General features: G+C 54.2%; 1 protein-coding gene across 1 annotated transcript; it reads right to left on the reverse strand.

Annotated features, from left to right (window-relative positions):
• Positions 1-3,698: 3,698 nt before the first annotated feature.
• On the reverse strand, positions 3,699-4,571 carry LOC143350698 (uncharacterized). The gene is made up of 3 exons (XM_076782726.1): positions 4,405-4,571; positions 3,853-4,168; positions 3,699-3,787 (listed from the first exon to the last, which is right to left on the reverse strand). Exons 1-3 carry the CDS (start codon positions 4,414-4,416, stop codon positions 3,699-3,701), a joined length of 417 nt encoding a protein of 138 aa, XP_076638841.1. The 5' UTR covers positions 4,417-4,571.
• Positions 4,572-17,147: the final 12,576 nt, after the last annotated feature.

Raw genomic sequence — 17,147 nt, forward strand, 5'->3', positions numbered from 1 at the left:
GCCAGTCGCGCAAGTACACTACACTTCATAGTTACCTGAGACACATACACTATACTTACCTACACCGATGGCACACAGACATACACACCCACTGGACTTGGCCGACCCAGTGGGCTAGGTGGCCAAGCCAAATAAACATGGATATGGACAACAAAAGGGATAAAGTTACCGGACCAGGGGTGCTCGGAACCGCAGGTCCCGGCCCGAGTGTTGGTGCGCGGACAGGCCGCACCGGGTCGTTATCCGAATACTGCTTAGCGTCTCTGGTGGATGCCGGGCCAGGACGCGGACTTAAGCTACCGGAGGATTGTAGGACAGGAAAGGGAAACGACAGGCGACTGACACTGGACATAGAAAGGAAGAATGACAGGAACGAGGACGAAGAACGCAAGGACACCAGCGACTCTGTGGAAGAGGTGGAGATTTTTGCTACCCCACAAAGCAGGGTACCCAAAAAAGAGGGAACAATGGACCCCTTCGTTGTCCGCAGCAGGGTGGTAAGGTCTCCAGTACGTAAGGGCTCTGGATCTGGTCACACTGCGCAGAAACCAAGGGACACCAAGTCGGCTAGGGGTCTGGTATACGAAACGGAATCCGAGGGGGAATCGGAGGCGGAAGGAATTCGAGAAGACTCAGGGGGCGGCAGGATTAAGTTGACCATGGCCAATGTATACGCTGGCGTTAAATAGGTTGAAAAATACATGGCGAATGTAGAAAACATAAGACCCGACATACAGCAATCCATCCTGGATACTTACCTGGAGCTTAAAAATTTAAGAAAGCATCTGAAAGAAAACAGTAATATGAGGAACAGGATGGTGGAGGAGATAGCTGAGATGAGGGAGGAAATAGGAAGGATGAGGAGAAGAGAGATAGAGAGGGAAAAGGAAATGGACGAAATGAAGAAAAGGCAGGAGGACCGTGAAAAGGAATTAGAAGGAATGAAGAGGAGAGAGAAGGATCGAGAAAAGGAGTTGGAAGAAATAAAGAGGACAGAGAAAGAAAGAGAAAGGGAGCTGGATGCCAGGGTGGAAAGAGAAAAGAAGAGGGAGAGGGAGAATAGAGAGGAGATGGAAAAAATGAGAGAGAGGGAGCGAGATAGAGATAGGGAAATACAGGAACTGAGAGGAATTGTGGGAGCAGGATTCCGGGGGGAAGCGGGCACACCGAATGTGCCTAGTAAAAGGAAGATCCGATCGCCCCCGGTGGACGGTGCTGCACAGGAGGCAGTCAGAAAGGTCAGACGGAAGGGGATGGACAAGGAAGGGTCCAAGGATAAGGAAGGGACAGACACGAGTGCTTTGGAGATTAGGAGGGTTCAGGATGAAACCCCTAAGGACAAGGAGGCAACGATGGGGAAGAATGGGGCCACCAACGACAAAGGAAACGATTGGGGCGCGGTCACGAGGGGCGGAAGGGTAAGAAAAGGAAGTATTGGAGCAGAGGCAGTACGGCAGGAGACACAGGCCCAGGGAGGAAATGGCGCCAAGGAAGCAGCAGAGAGGGGGGAAAGGAAGAGGCCCAGCGGGAAATCTGAGGTCCCAAGGATTTTAGGTCCGAAAACGGAGGCGATCTGTGTAACCGCAGGAACGAAGACCTACGCGGAGGTCTTCAGGGACATCGCAGGAAAGGCCAGGACGTGCTTGGAGGATATAAGAGGGGTCAGGAGATCCAGGAAAGGAGAGTTAATCGTCGAATTTTCGAAGACGGGGTCTGCGGTAAAGAGTAAAGAGACGATATTAGGAAAACTGGGAGCAGAATACGTAGTAAGGGCCATGGTCCCAAGGGTGGAAGTTGAGATTAGGGACCTTGACCCTATATGTGAGGCTCCGGAAGTGATCGAAGGGTTTTGCAATTCTTACGGGATCGTGGAGAAGAGCGGGATAAGGGTAAAGGCACTCAGGGTTACTTACCTGGGTACCCAAATCGCTGTGCTGGAGATACCTGCGGCGTTGGCCCCTAAGGTTGACAAGAACCGAAAGGCCAAGATTGGGTATACCGTGGTGAGGGTGAGTGTGGTACCTAGGGTCCTAAGGTGCTTTAGGTGCCACGCCTTTGGGCACATGAGTTACGGCTGCACGAAGAAAGACGCGGAAAGGTGTCGGAAATGCGGTGAGGATGGACATGGGATGCGGGATTGCGCGAAGGACTCCTGCTGCGTATTGTGCAGGGAAAAGGGGATCCCGGCAGACAGGAGTCGCCATGTAGCAGGGGCGGTTAGCTGCCCACAATTTAGGGAGGCCTTAAGGAGGAATAGGGCAACCGGGGGTAGTTAATACTTACCTTCTTGCGGCTACTTCAGATTAACTTAAACCACTGCAGGCTGGCACAGGACCTGCTCTTAAGGACGGCGGAGGAGCTGAGGGCAGACGTTGTCGCCATAGCGGAACCCTATAGGGTAAGGGCAAACTGGGTCACCGATACCTCCAGCAGGGCGACGATATGGATCACAGGATTCAATGGAAGGAGACACAAACAGGACAGGATCGACAGAGGGAACGGATTCGTCGCTGTTGAGGTGGAGGGGGAGACGATAGCCAGTTGCTACTACTCCCCCCGCCTCAGCAGCGGCGAATTTGCGGCAGTTCTAGGGGAGCTGGAGGAGGCCAGGAGGATTTGGAACAGGAATCTCGTGGTGATGGGGGACTTTAATGCGAAGTCCCCTGCCTGGGGTGCAAGGATGTTGGATGCTAAGGGCGGCATCCTACTGGCTGCGCTCACCAGGATACTTACATCGAGATTAGAAATACTTACATCGAGCGAAGTCCTCTCAAGATACACGGCGTCAGACCATTTGTACCTGCTACACGTGTTCGCGGGCCGTCGCCGGGTGCGACCGGCGGATCCTGGTGGGTGGAAGGTGTGCACGCTGGACGCACCCAGGATGTTACAGGTGCTGGACATGGAGACCGCGGATCTGGATTTCACGCGGCCGATGGACAGTAGGTCCATCGAAAGGGTTCTCGATGCATTCATTGTAGCATGCGATGCCAGCATGGAGCCCAGAAGGGCGGCCCCCTTTTACAGGGCCACGAAAATCTGGTGGTCTAACGAGATCGCCGAGCTGAGGACGCAAGTAAACGCGTGCCGCAGACGGTATCAACGGGCGGCGAAGAGGAGGAGCCCTGAGACACCAGCACTCGCTGCGGCCTATAAAAACTGCAGGAAACTGCTGAATAAGGAGATCATTAAAAGCAAGATCAGGGCGTGGCGAGAGCTGTGCGGTTCGGTTGAGAGCGATGTAAGGGGGCGGCCCTATAAGGCAGTCATGAAGACGGTAAGGCCCAGGAAGGACCCCCCGGAGCTGACCAAAGACAAGATCAGTCAGGTACTGGAAGAGCTGTTCCCAACTGCGGCCGGTCCCAGGGAACAGGGCGTTAACCTAGCCTGGCTCGTAGGGGTCGGTAGGAGGTTGGCAACAGATGAAGAGATTCTGGAGGCAGCTAAAAACGTAAAGTTCGCGAAGGCACCCGGACGAGACCTAATACCTGGGGAGACAGTAAAAATAATAGTAGAAAATAGACTGGAACTAGTTAAGAGCCTCCTCAATGGATGTATTGTGCAAGGGACGGTACCAGCGAGATGGAAAGAGCAGAGGTTAGTATTACTGCACAAGGATGGCAGGGACCCCAACCTTGCGTCGGCATATAGGCCCTTATGCCTAATTAGCCACTGGGCTAAATTGTTTGAATGTGTCCTTAGGCAGCGCATATTGGAAGCCCTGGGCCCTGAGGGGTTGTCCAGACGACAGTTTGGGTTCCGTAAGGGATATAGCACCCTGCAGGCGCTGTCAGAAGTACAGAAAATGGCTGAAGAGGCTAAGAAAAAACGAAATTATTGCTTGTTACTCACCTTTGATGTGAAGAATGCATTTAACACGGTCCCATTCCGCTTGATAATAGAGGAAATGACTAGGAGGGGGTTCCCACCCTACCTTGTCAAGATAATCGACGAGTACCTGAAAGGAAGAAAAATTTATTATAAAGTAGATGATACCTGGTGCTGGAGATGGATGGATATGGGTGTTCCGCAGGGATCCGTCATCGGACCGCTTCTTTGGAACATCGCCTATGACGGAGTCCTGAGGGTGAAGCTTCCGAAGGGCTGTGAGAGCATCGGCTTCGCTGACGATCTGGCGTTGGTAGCCATGAGCCCTGACGAGCTGAACCTGAAAAAGAAAACGGAGGTTAGTACAAAAGGGATACTCAAATGGTTTGAGGAGAACGGGCTTAAAATCGCGCCCGAGAAGACGGAACTGATGTTCCTCAACAAGAAGAGGCATAGGGGCCCCGAGTTCGCGATCGACGTCTTACACCAGAGGATCCGTGCAGGGACGGAGGTTAATTATTTGGGTCTCACGTTCGATAAGAGCCAAATATTCAAGAAGCACATTGAGAACGTGACCAGCAAGGGCATCAAGACGATGGCAGCGCTCGGTAGGATTATGCCGAATGTTGGAGGACCGGGGCATAAGACGAGCCTTCTTTTTTATTACGTCCTGGAATCCATCCTGCTGTACGCGGCGCCAATTTGGGCACGATGGACTAGCGTCGGGGCCAACCTGAAAAGGCTTGAAAGCGCGCAGAGTCTAGGATTGATTAGGGTTACCAAGGCGTACCGCACGGTTGCGCGAATCGTCTTACCGGTGATAGCGGGCGTCATTCCGATTGCGCTGAAGATCAAGGAGAGAGGTCGGATCCAGCAGGCAGAAGAGGAGGTAAGGGAGATGCTGGGGGCGGACCATCAGGATCTTCATGCCACCATCCTCGCGGAAAGAAAGAGGGTAAGAGAGGAGACCCTAGAGGAATGGCAGGATGCATGGGATCAGGAAGGAAGGGAGAAACTAACCTATCGTTGGATCCCGAATATTGAGGCATGGCTCAAAAGACCTGTAGGACAGGTGAATTATTATTTGACACAGGCGCTTACAGGACATGGATCCTTTGCCACGTTTAGAAAAAGGATTGGAAAAGCGCAGAGTGAGTTATGCTGGTACGGGTGCGCGGTCGCGGACACGGCAGAGTACACCATCACTCGATGTAAGAAGTGGATGGGACAACGTGAGAGACTCCGTGAAGAACTACAATTAGAAGAGGAAATTAGTATTGAAGATCTGGGTACCAGGATGATTCAAGGACACGATCAATGGAGTGTGATACTGTCGTTCATTACGGAGATCATGATTGGGAAGGCCGGAACGGAAAGAGAGATGGATAGAGAGGCTAGACGTAGACGTACTAGAACATAGAAACAGAGATAGTAGCAAGAATGGCGGAATGATTTATTTCATTACTGACTGGACACACCCATGTGTACAACTTATCGAATTTATTTAACTGTTTATTATTTATGTATTTAATTATTTATTAGTGGCTTTCTTAAACATTTACTTATTACTTTAATAACTTATTCGTCACTTACTTATTTATTTACTGCGTTTTGCCTCAATATTTATTTACTTATTTACTTATTTATTTATTTACTTATTTATTTATTTATTTATTTACTCACTGTTATTTTATTTATTGTTATTTTACTGACGGGATGGTGACTTTACACGCCTCCCCTATTTATTTTATTTTATTAGTTTGACAGTTATGTTATTTTACTTTTAATATTTTATACTACTTTGTTTTATTTTATTTTATCTTATTTGACAGCGCCTTATATTATTATTGTTATTATTTTTATACACTTGTGGCGTCACCTCCCATGCTCGCCACCAGAGGGGTCGCGCTCTCGCAAGCGCTCGACCGACCCCTCAGTTCCTATATATACACTCCTCGAACGACTTCCCAATATCCCGTCGTCTAAGGCAGGGCCTGCTAGAAAGCCTTACTGATGAGTCCACTAGCAGGCCCGGACGAAACGCGCCCCCTCCTTTCCTTTTCCGTTCGTCCTAAAGAATTCATCGAGCAGCCCCCCGTCGCAGCGAAGCAGCGCCACACACTGTTTTATTCTATCATCACATATTTATTTCTATCATTTTCATTGTGCTACAATATCACCTTTACTTTTATCATCTTCATTGTGCTACAATACTACCTAGACTTTCATTATTTTCATTGCGCTATTATTTGTATTATTATTATTTCTTCTTTTATTATTATTTCCTTTTTATGTTTATGTTTATGTCACGGTAGGTCTTATCCTAGATGTTCGGTTATACTTTGTATATATATATGTATAAGTATTAGGATAATAAAGACAAGCGGGGAACTAACCCCGACCTATTGTGATACCCCACCCTCGGGCTTCTCCCGACTGTGGGAAGTTTGTGTGCCCATTTGTCACCGGGACTTCCCTGGTAACCTCCGCGGGGTGAAGTAATGCGGAAAGCAGCTCCGCCCTGCGGTGTGGGGGTCAGTGGAGGGTCTAAAAAAAAAAAAAAAAAAAAAAAAAAAAAGGTCTGGTATTTGCCATCATCTGGCTCATACTTTCGCATTTTTCGCATACTTGTTGGCCAGATCCTGGGCGTTTTCTGGTTTGGATCACGTAGTAATGTAGAACCACTCTGAAGCTGTGAGTTAAACTTGGATTCAATCTATATTTTAGAGGATAACACCGGTTAGGTCAGTGTTGGGTTTGGTATTTGCCATCATCTGCCTCGTACTTTCGCAATTTTCGCATACTTGTTGGCCAGACCCTGGGCGTTTTCTGGTTTGGATCACATAGCAATGTAGAACCACTCTGAAACAGCGAGTTAATCCCAGATTCAATCTATATTTTAGAGGATAACAGCGGTGAGATCAGGGTTGGGTCTGGTATTTGCCATCATCTGGCTCATACTTTCGCATTTTTCGCATACTTGTTGGCCAGATCCTGGGCGTTTTCTGGTTTGGATCACGTAGTAATGTAGAACCACTCTGAAGCTGTGAGTTAAACTTGGATTCAATCTATATTTTAGAGGATAACACCGGTTAGGTCAGTGTTGGGTTTGGTATTTGCCATCATCTGCCTCGTACTTTCGCAATTTTCGCATACTTGTTGGCCAGACCCTGGGCGTTTTCTGGTTTGGATCACATAGCAATGTAGAACCACTCTGAAACAGCGAGTTAATCCCAGATTCAATCTATATTTTAGAGGATAACAGCGGTGAGATCAGGGTTGGGTCTGGTATTTGCCATCGCCTGCCTCATACTTTCGCTTTTTTCGCATACTTGTTGGCCAGATCCAGGGCGTTTTCTGGTTTGGATCACGTAGTAATGTGGTACCTCACTGAAACTGTGTGTTAATCCTGTATTCGAACTATATATTAGAGGGTAACACCGGTTAGGTCAGGGTTAGGTCTGGTATTTGTCATCATCCGGCTCATACTTTCGCGTATTTCGCATACTTGTTGGCCAGATCCTGGGCGTTTTCTGGTTTGGATCACGTAGTAATGTAGAACCACTCTGAAGCTGTGAGTTAAACTTGGATTCAATCTATATTTTAGAGGATAACACCGGTTAGGTCAGTGTTGGGTTTGGTATTTGCCATCATCTGCCTCGTACTTTCGCAATTTTCGCATACTTGTTGGCCAGACCCTGGGCGTTTTCTGGTTTGGATCACATAGCAATGTGGTATCACACTTAAACAGTGAGTTAAACCTGGATTCAATCTATATGTTAGAGGATAACAGCGGTGAGGTCAGGGTTAAGTCTGGTATTTGCCATCATCTGTCTCATACTTTCGCATTTTTCGCCTACTTGTTGGCCAGATACTGGGCGTTTTCTGGGTTAGATCACGTAATAATGTGGCACCACACTCAAACAGTGAGTTAAAGCTGGATTCAATCTATATTTTAGAGGATAACACCGGTTAGGTCAGGGTTAGGTCTGGCATTTGCCATCGCCTGCCTCATACTTTCGCATTTTTCGCATACTTGTTGGCCAGATCCAGGGCGTTTTCTGGTTTGGATCACGTAGTAATGTGGTACCACACTGAAACAGTGAGTTATTTCTGGATTCGATCTATATATTAGAGGGTAACACCGGTTAGGTTTGGGTTAGGTCTCGTATTTGTCATCATCCGGTTCATACTTTCGCATATTTCGCATACTTGTTGGCCAGATCCTGGGCGTTTTCTGGTTTGGATCACGTAGTAATGTAGAACCACTCTGAAGCTGTGAGTTAAACCTGGATTCAATCTATATTTTAGAGGATAACACCGGTTAGGTCTGGGTTGGGTTTGGTATTTGCCATCATCTGCCTCATACTTTCGCAATTTTCGCATACTTGTTGGCCAGATCCAGGGCGTTTCCTGGTTTGGATCACGTAGTAATGTGGTACCACACAGCCACATGAGTTAAACCTGGATTCAATCTATATTTTAGAGCATAACACCGATTAGGTCAGGGTTAGGTCTGGTATTTGCCATCATCTGGCTCATGCTTTCGCATTTGTCGCATACTCGTTGGCCAGATCCTGGGCGTTTTCTGTTTCGGATCAGGTAGTAATGTGGTACCACACTGAAACAGTGAGTTAATCCTGGATACGATCTATATATTAGAGGGTAACAAAGGTTAGGTTTGGGTTAGGTCTGGTATTTGCCATGATCTGCCTCATACTTTCGCATTTTTCGCATACTTGTTGGCCAGATCCAGGGCGTTTTCTGGTTTGGATCACGTAGTAATGTGGTACCACACTGAAACAGTGAGTTATTTCTGGATTCGATCTATATATTAGAGGGTAACACCGGTTAGGTTTGGGTTAGGTCTCGTATTTGTCATCATCCGGTTCATACTTTCGCATATTTCGCATACTTGTTGGCCAGATCCTGGGCGTTTTCTGGTTTGGATCACGTAGTAATGTAGAACCACTCTGAAGCTGTGAGTTAAACCTGGATTCAATCTATATTTTAGAGGATAACACCGGTTAGGTCTGGGTTGGGTTTGGTATTTGCCATCATCTGCCTCATACTTTCGCAATTTTCGCATACTTGTTGGCCAGATCCAGGGCGTTTCCTGGTTTGGATCACGTAGTAATGTGGTACCACACAGCCACATGAGTTAAACCTGGATTCAATCTATATTTTAGAGCATAACACCGATTAGGTCAGGGTTAGGTCTGGTATTTGCCATCATCTGGCTCATGCTTTCGCATTTGTCGCATACTCGTTGGCCAGATCCTGGGCGTTTTCTGTTTCGGATCAGGTAGTAATGTGGTACCACACTGAAACAGTGAGTTAATCCTGGATACGATCTATATATTAGAGGGTAACAAAGGTTAGGTTTGGGTTAGGTCTGGTATTTGCCATGATCTGCCTCATACTTTCGCATTTTTCGCATACTTGTTGGCCAGATCCTGGGCGTTTTCTGGGTTGGATCACGTGGTAATGTGGTACCGCACTGAAACAGTGAAGTAATCCTGGATTCGATCTACATTTTAGAGGATAACACCGGTTAGGTTTGGGTTAGGTCTGGTATTTGCCATCATCTGGCTCATACTTTCGCAATTTTCGCATACTCGTTGGCCAGATCCTGGGCGTTTTCTGTTTCGGATCACGTAGTAATGTGGTACCACACTGAAACAGTGAGTTAATCCTGGATACGATCTATATATTAGAGGGTAACAAAGGTTAGGTTTGGGTTAGGTCTGGTATTTGCCATGATCTGCCTCATACTTTCGCAATTTTCGCATACTTGTTGGCCAGATCCTGGGCGTTTTCTGGGTTGGATCACGTGGTAATGTGGTACCGCACTGAAACAGTGAAGTAATCCTGGATTCGATCTACATTTTAGAGGATAACACCGGTTAGGTTTGGGTTAGGTCTGGTATTTGCCATCATCTGGCTCATACTTTCGCAATTTTCGAATACTTGTTGGCCAGATCCTGGGCGTTTTCTGAGTTGGATCAGGTAGTAATGTGGTACCGCACTGACACAGTGAAGTAATCCTGGATTCGATCTATATTTTAGAGGATAACACCTGTTAGGTTTGGGTTAGGTCAGGTATTTGCCATCATCTGGCTCATGCTTCCGCATTTTTCGCATACTTGTTGGCCAGACCCTGGGCGTTTTCTGGGTTGGATCAGGTAGTAGTGTGGTACCGCACTGAAACTGGGAAGTAATCCTGGATTCAATCTATATTTTGGAGGATGACCCCGGTTAGGTCAGGGTTAGGTCTGGTATTTGACATCATCTGGCTCATACTTTCTCATTTTTCGCATACTTGTTTGCCAGATCCTGGGCGTTTTCTGGTTTGGATCACATAGCAATGTGGTATCACACTTAAACAGTGAGTTAAACCTGGATTCAATCTATATTTTAGAGGATAACAGCGGTGAGGTCAGGGTTAGGTCTGGTATTTGCCATCATCGGTCTCATACTTTTTTTTTTTTTTTTTTTTTTTTTTTTTTTTTTTTTTTTTTTTGTCGTGGGGAAAATCTTCGAAAGACTTCCTCCCACCTCCTTGGCGAGAGGTGGGAGGGGTGTGTGGGATTCCCCGCGCCCGTACAACGACAGGCGCGGGACCTACCCACTAAAAACCCCACGGTGACCCTTCGGCACGCTTTGGGAGGATACCGGGAATCGCTCGAAGCATTCTTCCGGTATCCTCCCCGTGCCCGTGCTTTCGCGCGCATCCCCCGGGGGGACAATCGGTCCCCCCAGTAGACACACTGCCTCATAGCGGCGGGACGGGGCCACTCCATCCCGCCGCTATCCGTCCCGGGGCCGCGTTTAGTGGCGGCTGCGAGCCCCAACTCGCAACCGCCCGCGACCCCGTTTCCACCCCTCGGCGGCCGGGCGTTCATGGCCGCACCAGACCGCCGAGGGTGCCTCCCCTTGCGTCGGACCGGTAGGGGGAGGCACTCCTACCCCCAACCGGTCCGACCCGGCGCCGCCTGGCGGGAGGAGGGTCCCCTCAGGACCCCCCTCCCAGCCTAGGTCATCCGCCACGCCGAGGCGGCCGCCCGCGACGCCTCGCGACCGGGCGACGACCTCGGGCCACCGCACGAGCGCGTGCTTCAGCGACGCGCTCCCTCCCCGCGGCCTCCTTCTGCAACATTACGTTCTCGCAGAAGGAGGCCACGGCCCTCCACTTCTCCTCGCTGCCGAGCATGGCGCGCACCACGCCCGGCAGCGAGACATCCCTCCCGACGACGCCGACCAGGACACGGCGCTCCCCCTCCCACGCGGGGCATACCTCCAGGGTATGATCCGCCGTGTCCTGCTCAGCGTCGCAGTGGCAGCAACGCGCCGTCGGCTCCTTCCCTATCCGGCACAGGTATCTTCCGAAGCTGCCATGCCCGGAAAATACCTGTGCCAGCCGGTAGGTGAGGCTGCCATGGCCTCTGTCCAGCCACTCCTTCAGGAGTGGCCGAACAGCCCCGACAGTCCGGTGCCCCGCGGTTGGCAGAGCCAGCCTCTCCTGCCACGCGAGCAACACGGACTGCCGGGCCTGGCGCTTCAAATCGCCCCAAGCAGGTTCCTGCCCGCCCGGGACCGCCCCCACCCCCGCGCGACGGTCGACGCGGTGCCGGTACATCACCGCGTGCGACCGCGCGAGCAGGTCCATGGGCGGCATCCCCGCTAGAACCGTCGCCGCCTCATGTGACATGGTCCGATACCCGCGGACGACCCTGAGCGCCATGCGCCTCTGCACCCGACGCAGCATAGTCATGGGCCGTATAGGGCCACCGACTGGACCATTGCCACATAGAGGCGACGAACTCGGCCCGCCGGGCCCCCCAGGTTGGGCAGGATCCGGCCCAGAGCCGCAACTATCCTTTCCAACCGGGGGACCAGGCAGCGGAAATGCTGCTCGAAACGCCAGTGGCTATCGAGGATCAGCCCTAGATACCTGATCTGGGGCTTCACCTCGATGTCAGCCCCACCCACCCGGATCAGAGGGGGTGGCGGATCCTGCCGAGGTGAATGAAACGCAATCACCTCGGTCTTATGGACCGCCACCGTCATCCCCATCCCCCTGATCCGGTCGACGACGCGTTGCGACCCCTCCACCGCGCGACGCATGGCCATCCCCCAGTGCGCCCCGACGGCCAGCACCAGTGTGTCATCCGCATAACACACCGTGCTGACGCCGTCGGGGAGGCCGGCCCGCAACAACGAGTCGTACGCGATGTTCCACAGGAGTGGCCCGAGGACCGACCCCTGCGGAACACCGCAGTACACCTCCCTCCGCATATCACCATCCCGGCCCGGATACTCGATCCACCTGCCGCGGAGATAATCCCCGACGACCGCCCTGAGACAAGGGGGGACCCGATGATATTCGAGTCCCCTCCTTATCTCTTCCCAGGGGAGGGTGTTAAAGGCATTGGCAATATCCAAGGATATTGCCAATGCCACCCCTCCCCGGGAGACGGCCGCCCCCGAGAGGGCCCTCACACGACCTATCGCGTCGATAGTCGATCGGCCCCCCCGGAAACCGAACTGGCAGTCGGCCAGACCGGGATCACCCCGCGACAGGTGCTCGACGAGGCGGGCAGCAATCACACGCTCGAAGAGCCTGCCCACCTCGTCGAGGAGACAAATGGGCCGGTATGCGGAGGGAGACTCCGCGGGCCGACCCTCCTTCCGGAGGAGGACCATCCTCGCCACCTTCCAACTGGGGGGGAATCGCCCGTCCCTCAGGCAGCGGTCGAACAACCGCCTGAGGTCGGCCCCAAGGACGCCCTGGGTCAAGACCCAAACCCGGCCGGGCACACCATCCGGACCCGGGGCCGTGTTACGAACCCCGAGCCGTCTGATGGCCGCTGCCAGCTCCTCCTGCGTGACCCCCAGCTCGGCCGTCCACTCCACTGGGACAGCCGCCACCGCCGGAGGACGCGGTCCCCTCTCCCCAATTGGGAAGAGTGTATTGACCACGTCCTCCAGCAGCCGGGGGTCAAGACCCTCGGTGACGGGGGGCGCCCACGGGCGGAGCTTATTCAGCACCACCTTATATGGGCGCCCCCATGGATCGTCATCAAGGGTCTGGAGGAGCTCCTTCCATGCCTGGGTCTTGGCCCGTTTGATGGCGACCTGCAGAGCAACCCGCGCCACGCGGTATGCTCCATACAGGTCATCAGCTGCCCTCGCTCGCGCCACGCCGTCGCCTGTACGTTGACGACGGCGCGCGCGGGTGTACTGGCGTCGGGCGCGGACAGTCGCGACTCGCAACTCCGCGATCGCGTCCGACCACCAGTACACCGCCCGGCGAGGAGAAGCCCGCCCGACCCGAGGCATCGCCGCGTCGCAAATACCCGCGACCAATGCTCCGAGCCGGGCGACCTCCTCCTCTATGCTCGGCAACTCGGCCGCTCCCTGCGGCCAAGTTGCAGCGAGGGCAGCTGCCATCAGGGCGTCCTTGTCCAGGCGCCGAAGCGCCCAGCGGCGTGGTGGGGTGCCACGCAGGCGGCCGTGTCGGGATGCACTCGCGGCGGCAGAGACCTCCATCCGGATGTACCGGTGATCGGAGAGTGTCTCTGCCCCCGCGACCACGTGCCAACCCGACACCATGCGCACGGCGTTGGGGGTCGCGAATCCAACATCCACGATGGACCCCCCATATCGCCGCACGCATGTGTGCTCCGACCCCCGGTTCAATACCCGGAGGTCGAGCCCCGCCGCCCAATCGCCCAGGATCCCGCCGCGAGGTCCTGGGGGATCCCCAAGCCACCGACTTGGCATTAAAATCCCCCAGGACCAGCACCGGCCGGGCCGCGTAGCGCTGCACGCATGCCGCGACCTCGGCCAAGTACAGCTCGAACGCAGCGTGACCGCTACGGGGCGAAATGTAGCACCCCACCACAGCGACTCCCCCCCAGTCCACGGCGACGAATCCCCGACCGCGCTCCAACAAGGAGAACGGTGGGGACCCGTCGCCCCCTCCCCATACCGTCGCCACCAAGCCGTCCGCGTCGCCCACCCAATGAGGGTGATCAGGGACGCGGTACGGCTCGGCGGCGACCGCCAGGCCAACCCCCCACTCCGCGAGGACTTGGGACATCAAGTCCTGTGCCGCGCGGCAGTGGTTGAGGTTGGCCTGGAGGAGGAGGCGGGGCGGCATTAATTAATGGCCGCGCCAGCCTCCTCCCGGCCGTCCGTCCCCGTAGCACCGTCCACCTCCATGGAGGACGATGCCACCGCCCTCGGCACCGGAGCCGGTGCAGCCCGCCTCTTCCTCTCCTTCCGGGAGGGGGGGGAGCACTTCTTGCTCCCCACCCTGTGATCGGCTGGCCTCCCCATGTCCGCACACAGCGGGCAGTGGGGGGCCGCCGAGCACTGGCTCGCACGGTGCTCTTTGGCACCGCAGCGGTAACACTGACCGCTGCGGTCCACCGGCGAGGTGCACCACTGCCTCACGTGCCCCAATTCGAGGCAGCGGTGACACTGGAGCGGGCGCGGCGCGAGGATTTCCACTCGCGCCGAAACCCACCCCACCAACACCCTCCCGGATTCCGCCACCTTACGGGCGGCGGAGAGGGGGCACCGGGCCCACACCGACCCGAGGCCGGAGGGAGACCTGCGGATCTCTCCGATCCGCAGGTCCTCCACAGGACAGTCCCCCGCCCTCGCAAGGGCACGGGACACATCCTGTGCGCTGACCGAGTCGTCCAGCCCACAAACGCGCATCTCCGTGCGCTTCGTAGGCCGAGCGACCCGGACACCTCGCTCGCCCAGCTGCTCCCGGAGCCTCTGGGCGAGACGATCCGCCTTCGCGCCGCCTTCTGCACCGGGGATCTCCAGCAAGAGACCCCCGGTCGCGGCCCTCTTCGCCCTCACGGAGGCGATGCCCAGCTCTTCCAGGGAGATATTCTCCCTGGCGAGCCGCATCGCCTCCGCGAGGGTCAGGTCGCCCCCCTGCGTAACGGTCAGCGTCACCGCTGCCGTTTTTGGGGGACGACCTGGTCGTGCCTTCCCGACCTTCGCGGCCTTTACCTTGGCCGCCGGCGGCGGAGGCGGAGGCTGCGGTCGCGAGGCCTTCCTCGCCGCCCGCTTCGCCTTCCGCCCCACCACCTCACTCCACGCCACCCCCCTTGGGAGGGTGCCGTGGAGGACGCGACCACGGGTGCACCACCCCCCTTGGGGGTCGCGACCCGGGGCCCTGGTGCCGCAACGCTGGGCGGAGCCTTCACTCCGCCCTTCTTTGCCTTCCCCGACTGTACCGGAACAGGTCGGGGAGGCACCGCCTTCCTGCTGACCGCTCTTCCGGCGAGGAGCTCCTCCCGGAAGGCGGCCAGCTTGCCATCAATCATGTCCCCAATCCTCCTCAGAAGATCGTCTTCTGAGGAGGACGGGGACTTCTTCACGGGCGGAGTGCGGGTGGAGGGGCCCGCGGTGCCCCGCACCACTGCCGCCGCACTCCGCTTATTTACCTCCGCCGAGGGACGCGGCGGTGGAGGAGGAGGGAGGATGGGAGGGAGGGCCGCGCTGTTCCACAGCGCCTCTGCCCTCCTCCTCCCCTGTCGCTCCTCCTCCAACAGGAGCTGCAGACGGGCGTTCCGCCCTCTGAGCTCCCGCGCCGCCTCCCTCATTTCCTCCGCCGCGGCCTTCAGGGCCTCCGCGCCACCGCTTTTCTGCCCCTTAAAGGCGCAGGCAGCGGCGACTTTCTCCACCCGCCTCAGGGACGAGGAGATCCTCTCCGATATCTCCTCGGTCACCTCGTCCCTGAGGCAACTCAGCCTCACCGACGGGCTCATCGCCCCGCCCACCCCGACGACGGCCTGCCCCGTCCTCTTCCTCTTAGAGCCTATGTGGCTCGTGCTGGAGGAGAAGGACGAGACCGACGCCGTCTCGTCGTCCTCCTCCACCCTCCACGAAGCCGGACCTGGCGCTGAGTGGGGCGCGAGCGCCGCCACCCTAACCCCAACCCCGTCTCCGTCCTCCCCAACCGACAAAACCCGCCCCATCCCCATTTTATTTTCTGTGTCCATAAGAATCCCACGAGATGGTCGGAAATAAAGGTCCACCCGGGCAGAGCCGCCTTACCCGGGTAAACCTAATACTCCGGGGGTTCGGCAGGTTCCCCGGAGGTGGTCGCTTGGGATTGGGCCTTCTGCCCCAACCATGCATCCCATCGCCGCGCACCATAGCTTAGGATTGGAGGGCGATATTATAGAGTCGCCATACACGTGGCCCAGGCGGTTAAGCCAAGACCCCCGTTCCTCCTGCCGTCACGTACCATTCACAAAACCAATAGGGAATTGTGAATGGGTCGTTGTGACGACCAACAGGAGGCTTACGGTGTGTGTATGACTCGGGTACCCCGGGTTCGTTAAGCCCGTACTGCAGCTGAAAGGCTGGCAGCCCCTGAGGGAATCGGTCTCATACTTTCGAATTTTTCACCTACTTTTTGGCCAGACCCAGCGCGGTTTCTGGTTTGGATCACGTAGTAATGTGGTACCACACTGAAACAGTGAGTTAATCCTGGATACGATCTATATATTAGAGGGTAACACCGGTTAGGTTTGGGTTAGGTCTGGTATTTGCCATCATCTGCCTCATGCTTTCGCACTTTTCGCATACTTGTTGGCCAGATCCTGGGCGTTTTCTGGGTCGGATCACGTAGTAATGTGGCACCACACTCAAACAGTGAGTTAGTCCTGGATTCAATCTATATTTTACAGGATAACACCGGTTAGGTCAGGGTTAGGTCTGGTATTTGCCATCGCCTACCTCATGCTTTCGCATTTTTCGCATACTTGTTGGCCAGATCCAGGGCGTATTCTGGTTTGGATCACATAGTAATGTGGTACCACACAGCCACATGAGTTAAACCTGGATTCAATCTATATTTTAGAGGATAACACCGGTTAGGTTTGGGTTAGGTCTGGTATTTGCCATCGCCTACCTCATGCTTTCGCATTTTTCGCATACTTGTTGGCCAGATCCAGGGCGTATTCTGGTTTGGATCACATAGTAATGTGGTACCACACAGCCACATGAGTTAAACCTGGATTCAATCTATATTTTAGAGGATAACACCGGTTAGGTTTGGGTTAGGTCTGGTATTTGCCATCGCCTGCCTCATGCTTTCTGATTTTTCGCATACTTGTTGGCTAGATCCTGGGCGTTATCTGGTTTGGATCACGTAGTAATGTGGTACCGCACTGACACAGTGAAGTAATCCTGGATTCAATCTATATTTTAGAGGATAATACCGGTTAGATCTGGGTTAGGTCTGGTATTTGCCATCATCCGACTCATGCTTTCGCATTTTT

This window comes from Colletes latitarsis, unplaced genomic scaffold, assembly GCF_051014445.1.
Source record: "Colletes latitarsis isolate SP2378_abdomen unplaced genomic scaffold, iyColLati1 scaffold0021, whole genome shotgun sequence".
Taxonomy (NCBI): Eukaryota; Metazoa; Arthropoda; class Insecta; order Hymenoptera; family Colletidae; genus Colletes; species Colletes latitarsis.

Coding starts and splice junctions, on each gene's coding strand:
- LOC143350698 (XM_076782726.1), bottom strand. Junction 3,788..3,852: donor ATGCATTCTTCACATCAAAG/GTGAGTAACAAG, acceptor TACTTCTGACAG/CGCCTGCAGGGTGCTATATC.